Below are 13,462 nucleotides of genomic sequence, written 5' to 3'. Positions count from 1 at the left end.
AAGTTGTTGTCAACAAATTGGATTTCTTCTTTAATTAGATGCGATTAAAAATGCATGAAGCACCGAACAACTGGTGTGGCAGTACACTGCAAGACAATCATGTCGTCCTCGGAATGTCCACGTACCACGTACCTTCTAGATTCAATTGCATCATCCTGCCCATATTGGGTGTGCTCTGATTAGCGCCTCTTGCGCCTAAGAAATCAAATAAACATAAGACAATAGTCAGATTAAAGCTGGACAGACCTTAAGATGTCTTAAAATTGGCTTTAGCGGCCATCATCGATTTTCCCAGATAATACATTTTCAATGTACCAGTACGAGTATCACATCTTCTCTGTGGGCATTACAGACACATATCACTGGATTGTTCATAGTTCTATGGGGCATTATAGAGCCAAAAGCCTAAATATAAATAAATATATACACGTATTGAACTTAAATATTGACTCACGCTTAATGCCTAGTGCCGAAAAGCTTTTTCTCTTTATATTCACTCTTAGACCAATATGCTGTTGAGTTGTAGTCAATTGTTTGAACAAACTCTGTAGGCACCCTGTAGAAAATTAGTTATAACTGGTAAATGGTAATAAGAACTGAAGATAAACACACACAACTCTTTATAAATATATTACATTTATTCAATGCGGCGAAATTTATGAAAATATTACAATGGTCTATGTATTATTTTTAAGAGGATCTCAGACAATTTTGAAGTTCTTGCTCTTGATGAAGTTTGTGAACTGAGACACTTTCGATCCGTTGACCTCCTCGTAGTAGGGTAACTTTTTGATACGCTGAACCCAGCCTGCCAGATTGGGGAATTTTGTGGCATCCACTTCGAGGAAAATCGAAGTACCTGACAGGATCGCGATGGCGCTGAAGTCAGCAATAGTCAGGTTATTTCCAGCCAAGTAATCGGTGCTCTTTAGGAACGTGTTCAGAGACTCGTAGACCCCCGAAAGGGCATCGATTTTGGCCTGCGGGATTTCAGTTTGGTTTTCCCTGATCAAGGGATACGTGATTGCCCTGACGGTGCTGCCAATAACGCTGGAGTCGTAGTGCAAACGCTGATCCACGATCGCCCGCTGCTGCAGGTCCTTGGGGTAGAGAGAGTCCTCCTTGCCGTATTTGGCCACGAGGTAGGCATTAATGGCGTGACTGTCGTACAAGTAGAAACCATCGTCGTCCAGTGTGGGCACTGTGTGCAGGGGGTTCATCTTGAGGAATTCCGGCTTAAGATGGTCGCCCCCAAGCAGATTGACCACCTTGTACTCGAACGGCAACCCCAAGGCGTTCAGGGTGAGCAGCACAGAGCGAACTGGCGGACTGAGATCGATGCCGTAAAGAGTTAGTTTTCCCATATTGTTGCTTGGAGTTGAATAAGAGACTGTTGCTCACTCGTCCAGCACTCTGCCCTTTTATTTAGTCTCAAAAGAGGCGTTCGTTTCCATGAAGAGAGCTTTGCATTGCTATGCTGACTCTGCACTTTATATGGCAGTGGAGTGTGCTCTCTCTGTTGAAATTCCCCCATCGATGACGACGAGCTAAAGCTTTTTCTACATTTTCTTTGTGTTAAATCTGTGATTTCGATTTCGATGACGCTCAAACAAAACAAATGGAAGGCACGAGAACATCAACACACCATCAGGTTTCTTGGTTCTTATTTCATGTTTACTTGACAGGTTTGGTATTTCCATAGACCATCGAATATTGTCATTATTTTAAAAGAAAACGAGTGTATACTTTTGTGAGACGCTTCGTACGCGTCACAACTGTTGTAACCGGTAATTTTGAAACACACTTACTTTAGTGTGAAATCACATGAGTCTTCACACATCATTCGGTGACTCTAGCTAGTCTCTGATATCCACGCGCTCATCAAGACAGACGGACAGACGGACAGCTGGACGGACAGAAAGAAACTCGTATATACTCGTACTTTATGGGGTATAAGCATTTAATTTGTTAAACAGCTATGTATTACAGGATGGTCAAAGATCCCTTTAGCAGGCCAATGTACTTGTTCAAGCCTCGTAAGTTATCCTCCATATAGTTGGGCAGCTTCGAGACGCGTTCCAGCCATGCTGTAATCTTGGGATAATTTATGGGGTCGTGGTCGAGAACTGCGGCCAGTGAGGTGGCCGTAGCCGCACAGCAGAGGTCCGCCACGGTTAGCACATCTCCAGTGACGTATGGACTGTCGCTCAGAAACGACTCCAGGTGCCCATAGGCTTCGCGGACGTTGTCTACCTTCTCTTTTGGCACCAAGCTCACACCGTGGATGAAGTAGGGAACACTAATGCTGCGCAGGGCCATGTACAAGATGCTTGCATCGAAGTACAAACGCTGATTGACATGGGCACGCTTCAGGAGGTCCTTGGGATAGAGCTCGTCCGACTCTCCGTACTTGTCGACCAAGTAGCAAACGATAGCGTGCGAGTCCCAAATGAGTGCACCGCCGTCATCGAGAAGCGGAACTGTGTGCTGGGGATTCCTTTGCTGAAACTCCATGGTCATATGCTCCCCTGCGAGGAGATTCACTTCCCTATACTCGAAGGCCAAGCCCAAGGCTCGCAGGGTCAGCAGACAGGCCCGCACCGGCGGACTTATATCCATTCCATACAGCACAATATTCGACATCACACGATCCAGGCAGACGAGAGGTCAAAAGCCAAATGCTAACGTAACTAGGGAATAGTCGCGACTAAAAAGTTGTGTGCCGTTGACGAAGCTTGGCAACCGCTATGAAAGCGACCCCAACTAGATTGAAATGAACAAACAATTGAATATGATTGACTTCGTGCGTATATTAAATAAACAGATGGATTCGGGTGGATTTTATTTATGCTTGCTCATCATATTTAGGCCCCCAGCTTTGTCCACTGGCTGCGCAGAAAGTCGCAGTAGCTCTTTGCTGGCGCCTTGTTGATCTGCTCAAAGTAGGCAACCTTGTTGAGGCGCTCCAGCCAGGCAGTCACCTTGGGATACTCTGCAGCATCGATGTCGACGACAGCGGGCAGAGAGGTCACTGTGGGTCCAGAGCAAAGGTCGGCGAGTGTCAGCGTGTCGCCCACGAGGTAGTTGCTGCTGCCCAGGAAGACTTCCAGCAGCTTTAGGCCTCTGTGGATGGTGTCCAGCTTCTCCTGTGGCACCTCCTTCACTCCGTTCACAAAGAACGGTCCGCTCACATTGGCCAGCGAGGGAAACAGGACACTGGCATCGAAGAACAGACGTTGGTTGATGGCGGCCCTCTTCGCCAGGTCCTTTGGATAGAGCTCGTCAGACTTTCCATACTTGTCCACCAGGTAGCCGACTATGACATGCGAGTCCCAGAGAATGGTTCCGCCGTCATCCAGCACTGGCACCGTGTGCTGGGGGTTCTTCTTCAGGAACTCCTCGCTTAGATGTTCTCCCTTCTGCAGGTTCACCTCCTTGTACTCGTACGGCAGCTCCAGCGCCTTCAGCGTCAGCTGGACAGCCCGCACACATGGGCTCATGTCTATTCCATAGAGAATTATTTTACTCGACATTGTGCAGTGACTACCGTATTAAACGTTTGAATTGCGAATGATCTTACGTTCGCTGTCTGTTTTTTTTATATGTCAGTTCTTATGTACACACATACACACAGAAGAATATATACATATCTGCGGAAAGCTCTGATCAAAGCGAAATAGAGAGAACAGAGATAGAAACCGAACCGGCACAATAAATAAAGCTTTATTATATGTATGTATGTATGTATGTACGTGCCGCATTTGTTTACACAGAGAAGATATCTCACTCTCTCTCTCTCTCTCTCTCGCTATGATGGCCCCCAAATCAATTTCATCAGAAATATGTACATACATAAATGTTCAAAATGTACATATTTAAGTATACATGCGTCTTCCGATTGTCCAGGTTAAGTTTCGATTTTGCAAGTCGATATTCCCATTTATTTGAGTTTTACATATAAGAGGAGTAAGTATTATCGCATCTCAGCTCCACTTCTCCATATACATACATACATATGTATGTACATATATTTAAGGTAGAGCTTAAAAGTTCGAAAAAGCCTAAATTATGCTTTTGAAACGTTTGCAACTTTTAAAGCTCTTTAAGCTTTTCGTTCAAGCTACTTTCTTACACTGTCTATAGCCATTCGTTTTCTTGTAGACTCTTAATTACTCTTTCGATGACTAAATTATTATTTTCAACACTATTTTAACTAGAAACAAATTTCTATCTACAGAATCTATACTATAAATGCGTATATGAATGTATCTACAGTGAAGATTCTACACCGACTTATAAGGTTTTAGTTTACGGTTTCGGATTGAACTCTATGAAAAGTCTTCAAGGCATGCCTTCCAACCATTTTAATTTGAATCTGTACATCATGACGAGCACCACGGAGTGTGGTGGTACAACTGTAGTGGTAGACTGTGCCCATTATGGTCACATAAATCTTGTGGAAAGGTGAGCAAATATTGTGCTAGCCGTCGAGAAGGCCCAGGTGAAAGGGGCGATAGGCAGTAGTCGTGGTGCAACTTATCTGTGGCATTAATAAACAATCAGGCAAAACTTAAACTTGCAGCATTATGACGTCTTTGCGATGGATATCAAATTCTTTTCGGTATCTAATCTTATCTAATCTAACCTTTAAAATCACTTTAATCACTGGCTGTGGCCGTGGCTGCCCTGATTCCGTCCGCTGCTGGTTGCTCAGTGTCTGTTCAGAATCTCAATCTAGCAAGCCAGCAGTCCCAACTTCTCCCAAATGGCTAACCTGGTCCTCTATGGCACTGAGACGAGTCCACCGGTGCGGGCTGTACTTCTCACACTGCGCGAACTGCAGCTGGAGCACGAGTTCCGGCGGCTGGACATGCAGGCGGGGGAGCACTTGGAGCCGGAATTGCTGCGCAAGAACCCGCAGCACACGGTGCCCATGCTGGAGGATGGTGAGGCCTGCATCTGGGACTCCCACGCAATCATCGGCTATCTGGTGAACAGGTATGCCCAGGACGACGCCCTCTACCCCAAGGAACCACTGCAGCGGGCGGTGGTGGATCAGCGACTGCACTTCGAGTCCGGTGTGCTCTTCCACGGCTGCTTCAAGCCGCTGCAGCGGGCCCTCTTCAAGGAGAATGCCACCGAAGTGCCCAAGGACAGGATAGCTGATCTCCATGCAGCGTACGATCTTCTGGAGCTGTTTCTGGGCGAGAATCCCTATCTGGCCGGCGGCCAACTGACAATCGCCGACTTTAGTGTGGTGGCTACCCTGAGCACGCTGCACCTGAGCTACTGTCCTGTGGAAGGCGCCAAGAACCCCAAGCTGTCCGCCTGGCTGGCCCGCCTCTCAGCCCTGCCCCACTACGAAGAGGACAACCTGCGTGGCGCCCGCCAGCTCGCGGAACGGGTGCGCGCCAAACTGCCCAAGCAGTTCGACAAGCTCTGGCAGAAGGCTTTCGAGGACATCAAGAGCGGAGCCGGCAAGCAGTAGCGCGGCAGTGGGCACTCGTTGTGGTTCTCCGAAGTGGCTGCTCCCTGCACCCCTTTGTTGTTATACCTACAGCCTGTACATGAGTCCGAATAAAGTTCGCCTGTCCACTTTACTGCCCTCTGCTCGCCATCCCCTTGCCTGTGCTCCTTGTCAAATGCACTTCCAATGGCAACACAGTCGAAAACTTTCAAACTTTTTGCGCTCATTAAAATTATAAAATTTCCCCCCCACAAAGCGATACAAAATGTGTACATAGAAACCGGTCGGGAGGGGGCCGGGAGTTGGGGAGGGGCTCGGTACGGTACGGATGAAAAGCGCAAAAGTTTTCCCTGCCGCGTCGTGCATGCTAAAGTTGTTAAATCATAATTAATTTATGACGGCGCCATCCGCCGAGTCCGCCCTGCCTCCGCACCCCCTCCCTTACTTGCGCCTCTTATCTTCCCTCCCCTCCCCTCCCCCACATCCACTCCATAGACTGCGCCGTCGTTTAAAATACTCTTAAAAAGCAACCCAGCGCCGTCTACCTGCCTGGTAAGTAGTCCGATTCCCAAGCAACCCTCCAGGAACCTGAGCTGGTGATGCCATCGTCCTGTACTGTCATCGCACACTCACGCAACTCACGGACCTCTGGATAAGTTCTTCTCCAGATGAGTAAAATGCTATTGTATACATAGATGTTTCCGTTTTCTATTTCCTATCCGTAAATTTGAATAGCAGCATTTCTCGTATACCGAACTATTTCCATTCCAAGGTATGTATTGTACTCATAGTTTGTCTCGTATTACAATAAGTACCACCACTTTGGTTCGTGACATCCATCCGGCACATATCTAGCACTTGGGAGTTACTACTGCGTTGGTCCTTATACCGCCTGGCTTTATGCGCTTCATTGCAGCTACGACATCCTCGAGGATGGTGGCGGAAACTAATTGGTTTAATTTCAACTTTTACTTAAGACCTCCCTGTGCCTGCCCGGCCAGTGCCCGTGCCCAACCCTCCCCCTCTTTTCCAGGAATTCGAGAATTTGCTTTGCTTTACGCTTCGCCCGCCACTTCAATTTCGGGACGGGAATCTTTTTGGTTATACTTCCTACGTTTTCACTGCCTTCTTTTCGTTGGTTCGGTTTGTATCCCTGCCTCTCCATTCCGCTTCGAATGTGGCCAGAAGGGGCCAGGCATATCAATTTTGAAATTGGCGTTGTGGCAGAGTACGTGGCTTAACATCTGAAGAAAACTCAACCAAAAACACTTCAAATTCCACAGCTCGACCTTTTCCCAAGTCGTATTCTTCCAACAACAATTGTAAGTATTGAGGCAATAGAGCTTGGGAATGGATTCCTTAGACGTAAATGTTTCCATAAAAATTAAAATGACACGAAACAATACATATGTATGTACATATGTACATATGAGTATGTATGTATGTATGTATGTACGGATGAAGTATACAATCAAATCTTAAAATTTCTGATAGATTCTACAGTCGATACTTTATGCTCCTGAGTATCGGGTACTTTTCGCCAGCACACTGACCACGAAAATCGTCCAGGGATACGTCGTGGAAAGCCACTCCGCCAAGACCTTGAGCCTGAGAAAAGCCTGCCTTGATGGCCGCCGTTGTGGGATCTTCGTAGCCCACCCACAATCCATTTTGCCCGTTGTCATCTGCGGAGCGGTAGGCATAGATGCCGAACCGCTTCGTTGGATCGCCGACCTTTCGCAGGTGTGCAGCCTCCTTGTCCAGGGGCTGCTGCTGGAGAAGCTCACAAATCTCTGGCCAGCTGAGTAGTCCGGGAATTCCGGTTTGCTGGCCAGCTGGAGCAGCTCCGCCCGCTGCTGGTATGGGAGGATAACCAGTGATGCCAGAGTTCCTTGTCATGTTCCAGGAGCGCCCGTAGCTGGCGATGCTGATGTGTAGTTGGGCCGCATTAGACCCGGATGTCTGGTTTAGCCAGTACTGAACCTGGTGCTGCACGCTGTGGGTGGGATCGCGGTCGTACATGGCATACAGTGGCGCGGGCAGATCGCCGACCTTGGGATCTCGTTCCGGTGTGTGGAAGTCATAGGTTCCCAGGTTCACAAAGTCCACATGCTCGAGCACCGAGGGAACGTCAATGAAAACTGTGAATGGAGGTGAATTCAACGGAAGTGGATTCTGCTCTCAGTACTCACGCTCTGCATCGACGTGGGGCAGCATGCTGAGGGATAAGAGCTTGCCACTACGTTGCAAGTCCATTCGCAGCTCCCTGACAAGAGTGGCGAACTGCTCCCTGTGCTCTGGCGCTTTGCTGTCCACCGAAGCCACACTGAACCAGCCCCGGACCGCACTCCACGCCCTCTTCAGCACCCCCTGCTGCAGCTTGGGCCGATTCACGGGAAACTGCCAGGACAAGTCCAGGCCATCGAAGCCATAATTGCTGAGCTCGGCCACCACGCTCGCCCTGAAGCTGCTTCGACGTTCCGGCTGCTCCAACACGTTCAAGTACTTTACGTTGTCTACCAAGCCCTCGGCGCTAAGATCCCGATTTCCGCCCACTGAGAGGAGGAATCGAACGTGGGGAAACTTTTGACGCAGGGCAGTTATTTGGCGGTAATGCTGGCGGTTGTAGCTCAGCTCCGGGTCGAGACTCTTGATCTTGTGACTCTCAGCATCGATGCCTGCATAGCCGTAGACCAGAAAATTGCAGAAACTAAGTGCAGGCTCCAGTTCAACGAGCGACAATTGAGCTGGACCTGACAGAGAGAAAGATAACCTCTGATCTGTTCGGCACGCAAAGATTAGAAGTCCCAACTCACCTTCCCGCACAAAGCTTGTCGCTTCGTAGAAGCAAACCAGCTTCCCCACCTCAGCCATGCTGTCTTGCAGCAGGCACAGAAAGGAGCCGAGAAGCAGCGCTCCGCAAAAGGAACGATGGGGCAACATGATGACGTTTCGAACCACTATCCAGCGTGAAGATCTATTGCAAACTAATCAGGGGCCTAGCTTTGTTTTGATGAAATCCACTCTGAGCTGGAAAGCTTTGGCAAAACAGACAGACCTGATAAGGGGGTACTCCGGGTAGTGTTCTAGATTTGGATTTGTGCTAAGAAGCTCTAATTGTTTTTATTAATTTCCGTTCGCATTCATGAATTTCAGCCACTCGTAAACAAATAATAAAATTGTTTATATATTTACGTGTTTAAAACAGACAGAAGTAAGCTTTCGTTTCACATAAAGCTCCACGAAAACTATCGAATCGATATTCGATTATTGGGTTTCGAAAAAAAATGAAGAGACAAATCAATTTACAAAATACACACGCCAGTTTCCTCATTTCGAGGTAAAATAATAAATTTTTCTACATGTCTATCTATATATTTTCCCGAAACACTATATTACCTGTACCTGAAAGACGTAGTGTGTAAATTAAAGTTCAATACATTTTTGCACACTGAAATTTTTTCAACTTTATGTGCTCAAGCCCAATGTAACTTTTCTTGAACGAGTAGCATATCTCCTAAAATTGTACTTAATCCATGTATCTCCTGGACGTTTTTCGTACTCTGGAAAAAACATTGGTTCACCCTAAGGATTTCAACTTATTTAGTTAAGTGGAGTAACGCAGCCATGCACTTGATTATCCTTCCGCCTCCGCAAATTGCGAAAATCTGCGGTATCCACAGTTTAAAAGGGCGTGCTGACGTGAGAAGTGATGTATATATAGATGTAGAAGACATACATACATATGTAGAAACAATTTAAAATTTGAAAAGAAACCGTTAAGGTACAGATGTTCTACTGAGTACCGGGTATAAAAGTTTTGACGCGTAAGAAGCGGCTCACACGTTCCTTCTCGTTATCTGTTTGTTTTCCCGCAATTTGTGACGGTTAATGCTTTTTGCTTCAATCTATTGTATCACTTGGTCTTTTTACAAATTGTAACACACAGAAGGAAGCGTTTCCGACGTCACAAAGCATATATATTCTTGATTAGCATGAATAGCCGAGTCGATATAGCCATGTCTGTCTGTCCCTCCGGCCGTCTGTCCGCCCGTCCGTTTGTCCGTCCGTCTTGTTGAGCGCCTGGATCTCAGAGACTATAAAGGCTAGAGCCAACCAATTTTGCAAATTGTAATTTTGTGTAGTTCAAAGTGTTTCCCGCCCTGCGAAGTGCGAAAATCTGCGGTAATCACAATTTTGAAGATAAAAGAAAATAGAAGAAAAAGGACCATATCGATCAGCTCACCGAGTTGGGATTAGATTGGCCAGCCAGAATGAAGAAATCAATTTGCAGCGGCTACACCAACCAAGTCCAGCAGGTTTTTTGATTTTTTGCACATTCTCTCATTCCACACTCTGCTTCGTTCAGTGTGCGGCTCTAGGGGAGGAGGCCGAGATAAAAGAGCGTGTTGGCGTGAGAAGTGATGTAGATGTAGATATAAATTACATATGTAGAAAAGATGTAAAATGAAAAATTGAAAAAAAACACTAAAGTTGTACTACCGGGTATAAAAAGTTGTGACGCGTAAGAAGCGTCTCACACGTCCCTTCTCGTTTTTTTAAGTCTTGACGTTTTTATGCATGGACTGCACCATCAAGTGGTGCATTGTACATGTAGCTTATAAATTGAAAGTTAATATTTGGAGATTCAACAGTTGACCGACCAGTTTATATAAAAAAGCACTATAAAATATAACCGCGAAAATACTTTTCTTCGTAATGCATGGTGCATTGGTTAGAGAATTTAGAGGTAACTCAAAGAGTGTAATGTTTTGTTAATTCAACTAGGCAGAAATGGATTGCATTTCTTTTGCCATGTAATTGCGTTGCAATGTACTTACTAGACACACCAAACTAAAAGTTGGATTGCTTAATACTGTTCCAGGAAGCTTTAAATCACGCAAAGAGTGCCGGTAAGTATATTTCACTGATATGATGTCTCTACGGGTGGTATAATTCTAGGCGGAGTTCAGCGTCATTAAGTCGTCCAGAACTGCTTTTATTTGATCTACAATTCCCCATTTCTGAAACAAGTTAAATGTCGCCTTTTAAATTGCTACTCCATTAGTATTCGGTTTTATAAAATCGATTTCATGTTTTAAGCTAGCAGAGTTTCTTTATGTTTGTTTATGTACATATGCACTTTAAAGCGAGTAGGAACGTTTGTGAGACGCTTCGTACGCGTACGAACATCTTCGTACATCTTTGTACGCCCCCCTCCCCTAGAGTCACACACTGCACGAATGTGCACTTTCACACTCTGTGTGAATGTGAGAATGTGCAAAAAATTCAAAAAAGCTGTTGGGCGATATAGTCCTTTCCTACGGAATGGAGTTTTTAGTTTTCTTGTATCTTCAAAATCGTGGCTGTGGGAGATTTTCTCCTCTGAGGCTCATTTTTTTTTTAAATGCACTTGTAACAATGTGAGCATACAGAAGTCTGGATGCAAAACTTGGTTGTTCTATCTCTTATGGTCTCCGAGTACTAGGCGCTCATAAGGACGGACAGGCGAACGGACGGACAGACGGACGGACGGAAAGACGGACGGACATGACTCTATCGACTCGGCTATTGATGCTGATGAATATATATTCTTTATGGGGTCGAAAACTTTTCCTTCTTGCATAACTAAAACAAAGTAAAGGCGCTTACATACATAAACACATATGTACATATATGTTTGTGCACTTTGGAAAGCTTCAGCTATTGGCTGTGGCTTTAACTGTAAGACAACGGTTGCCACAGAAAGTCTTTAATACCTGAATGCCCTCTTGACGGGGTGATTAACTTTGCCGAGTGACATGTGGCAGCTGTCCCAAACCTGTGGCACCCCACCACACTGCCACACCACAACGTAATTAAATTGTTAACGCACACGTGCCAGCCATGCGTACGGCCATACAGAGACACAAATAATACTCCCGTGCACGTGGATAGTCACATGCGTCTGTGTGGGGTTCATTTAACCGTAATGCTTTTTACGCTCACGAATGTTCCCAAAGAAACAACACACCCGTGCAGCATAAGCCGCTCTCCCTCGCACACAAATGCACAGTTCGGTAATCCAGGTGGAGCTGGTGCTGGAGCTTCGAGCTGGATGAGAGAGTTAAACCCTTTCGGTGTCCCAATCTCACCCTGTGGAAATCTCCCCAAAACCCACCCACACCACTCGAAACGCTTTTACTTGGTGTCCTTGGCTGGGCGTTTTATGCTATTGAATTGGGTAAGCATATTTCTTGCAAACTAACATCGGAAAGGATAGAGATAAGAATATTTCGGATAGACACAAGCCTCGGCATCGGTGCTGCCCTTCTTGTGAATCATTCGCTTAATTGCCAACAATGTGAGCCAACCCACACGGACCGACAGGAACTTTTGCGGGAAAAGTTAATTCAACCGCAGACACGTTCATTTACGAGTGTGTGCCTTCTGCGGAGTCGAACGCACATACCTCTGAACCAGTTCAGTTTGAGCTCTCAGGTAGAGTCCTTCCAGGAGTTTCGAAACTTAAACAAACTAAACTTTCGTAAATAGTTAATGTTTATTTGGAAAGGGGCAACGCCATTTTAAGCTTTACTTTTTGCAGTTGTAGGAGCTTAGGGTTTGGCTTCCCAGTCTCTGATGAGTACTCAAAAATATTTATACACATTTAATGTACATATGTACATACATAGTACACATGTGTGAATGTATATATTTATATATATTTATATTCGACAGTTCCATGGGTATCAGCTGCATGTTCAGCTCCCATTCTAATAAATACTTGCTGCACAGTGTAGCAAATGCATATGAACTGTTGCAATATGTTCAACAGATCATTTCGAGTTCACCGGCAGCGAATAATCAAATATAATCCGAATCAAATCAAACGCAGCTACAGCTTGGGGAAAACAGGCAAATCTCATCGCATTGCTAACTATATGTACATATATGCATACATTCTTATGTGCATACATTCATACTTAGATTGCACTAACTAAATACATACATACATATGTACATACATGAATCGAAAATGCGCAATTACTGTTGATCGGTAGCGCCAGATGATGTTATAAAAGAGACCTGCTCGAGCCGGTCGACAGATTAGTTGCTGCCAAGTACCCAAACCATTTACATCATGAAGTGGCTGTCGATTGCTTTCGTTCTGGGCCTTTGTGCCCTGGCTAGTGGTGAGCTGGAGACTCTGCTCTAAAGTCTTGCCCCCACTAACATAGGTTCTTTTTTTGTTTCTAGCCAACCCTCTGAGTCCTGGCAACGTGATCATCAACGGGGACTGCAAAGTATGCAACATACGAGGCGACTAGGTCCTAAGTAAATGGGAATACAAGCTTTTAAACATGCAAAAATAAAATAAAATGAACTAAATACATTTCTGGTGCAGTTTATTTATATATTATCTTGGCCATTATTACCACTGCATCACCACGATCTTCTGTACGTTAGCCCCCGTGCACATTGCAACTACGGCAATCTCCGTTTATTATTACGTTTCCCGGCGTTAGAGGGGATGCTGTGGAAATAAAAAACAAGTTCATGTTAAGGATTGCTCAGACCAAAACCTTGTAATTCAAATTGTCACAATAATGTGCAAATGTGTCAACTCACCACTGGCCAAAGCCAACAGACCCAAAACGAAGACCATAGAAATCCACTTCATATTTATAGCAAGAGTCCAAGCTCAACTGTGAGAGCTGCGGCTGATTTGATTGTTTTTATAGGCAATGCCAACGAAATCGCAGAAATTGTCCGTAAAATAAATTTAAATCGGATTCATACATGAAAGTACATATACAAGTATGTATGTACATATGCGTGTATGTATGTATGTAAGTGTGTATTTGTATGACGGTCAAAAGTCAAATCGGAATGGGAAATACCCCATAAACTGAATTTTCCCAATAGATAAGCCGCTGCACGTACCTAAGCTTGGCAGAACAGCTGCAGCTGCGACTGATCGAGTGATACAAAATAAAGCAAACGAAAAGGGAC

The 13,462-nt window shown here is 45.3% G+C and overlaps 7 protein-coding genes across 7 annotated transcripts; 2 read left to right on the top strand and 5 right to left on the bottom strand.

The window, feature by feature from the left end:
- Positions 1 to 672: 672 nt before the first annotated feature.
- LOC117890887 (glutathione S-transferase 1) lies at positions 673 to 1,404 on the bottom strand. Its single transcript, XM_034795980.1, has one exon. The coding sequence runs from the start codon at positions 1,362 to 1,364 to the stop codon at positions 702 to 704; it is 663 nt and encodes a 220-aa protein (XP_034651871.1). The 5' UTR covers positions 1,365 to 1,404; the 3' UTR covers positions 673 to 701.
- A 554-nt stretch (positions 1,405 to 1,958) lies between these two features.
- On the bottom strand, positions 1,959 to 2,752 carry LOC117891320 (glutathione S-transferase 1). Its single transcript, XM_034796735.1, has one exon. It carries the CDS (start codon positions 2,641 to 2,643, stop codon positions 1,984 to 1,986), a length of 660 nt encoding a protein of 219 aa, XP_034652626.1. The 5' UTR covers positions 2,644 to 2,752; the 3' UTR covers positions 1,959 to 1,983.
- Positions 2,753 to 2,810: 58 nt separating this feature from the next.
- Positions 2,811 to 3,579, bottom strand: LOC117891319 (glutathione S-transferase 1). The gene has a single exon (XM_034796734.1). The coding sequence runs from the start codon at positions 3,531 to 3,533 to the stop codon at positions 2,865 to 2,867; it is 669 nt and encodes a 222-aa protein (XP_034652625.1). The 5' UTR covers positions 3,534 to 3,579; the 3' UTR covers positions 2,811 to 2,864.
- Positions 3,580 to 4,677: 1,098 nt separating this feature from the next.
- LOC117890106 (glutathione S-transferase 1) lies at positions 4,678 to 5,692 on the top strand. The gene has a single exon (XM_034794772.1). The coding sequence runs from the start codon at positions 4,766 to 4,768 to the stop codon at positions 5,486 to 5,488; it is 723 nt and encodes a 240-aa protein (XP_034650663.1). The 5' UTR covers positions 4,678 to 4,765; the 3' UTR covers positions 5,489 to 5,692.
- Positions 5,693 to 6,851: 1,159 nt separating this feature from the next.
- Positions 6,852 to 8,444, bottom strand: LOC117890891 (chitinase-like protein Idgf5). Its single transcript, XM_034795984.1, has 3 exons — positions 8,284 to 8,444; positions 7,660 to 8,220; positions 6,852 to 7,608 (listed from the first exon to the last, which is right to left on the bottom strand). Exons 1-3 carry the CDS (start codon positions 8,408 to 8,410, stop codon positions 6,965 to 6,967), a joined length of 1,332 nt encoding a protein of 443 aa, XP_034651875.1. The 5' UTR covers positions 8,411 to 8,444; the 3' UTR covers positions 6,852 to 6,964.
- A 4,072-nt stretch (positions 8,445 to 12,516) lies between these two features.
- On the top strand, positions 12,517 to 12,842 carry LOC117890894 (bomanin-3-like). Its single transcript, XM_034795989.1, has 2 exons — positions 12,517 to 12,642; positions 12,707 to 12,842. The coding sequence occupies exons 1-2, from the start codon at positions 12,591 to 12,593 to the stop codon at positions 12,775 to 12,777; spliced, it is 123 nt and encodes a 40-aa protein (XP_034651880.1). The 5' UTR covers positions 12,517 to 12,590; the 3' UTR covers positions 12,778 to 12,842.
- Positions 12,839 to 13,210, bottom strand: LOC117890893 (bomanin-3-like). The gene is made up of 2 exons (XM_034795986.1): positions 13,079 to 13,210; positions 12,839 to 12,983 (listed from the first exon to the last, which is right to left on the bottom strand). The coding sequence occupies exons 1-2, from the start codon at positions 13,128 to 13,130 to the stop codon at positions 12,913 to 12,915; spliced, it is 123 nt and encodes a 40-aa protein (XP_034651877.1). The 5' UTR covers positions 13,131 to 13,210; the 3' UTR covers positions 12,839 to 12,912.
- Between the last annotated feature and the right edge of the window lie 252 nt (positions 13,211 to 13,462).

The sequence above is a fragment of the Drosophila subobscura genome, chromosome E, assembly GCF_008121235.1.
Source record: "Drosophila subobscura isolate 14011-0131.10 chromosome E, UCBerk_Dsub_1.0, whole genome shotgun sequence".
NCBI classification, from domain to species: domain Eukaryota; kingdom Metazoa; phylum Arthropoda; class Insecta; order Diptera; family Drosophilidae; genus Drosophila; species Drosophila subobscura.
This window is presented reverse-complemented; position numbering and strand designations above follow the sequence as displayed.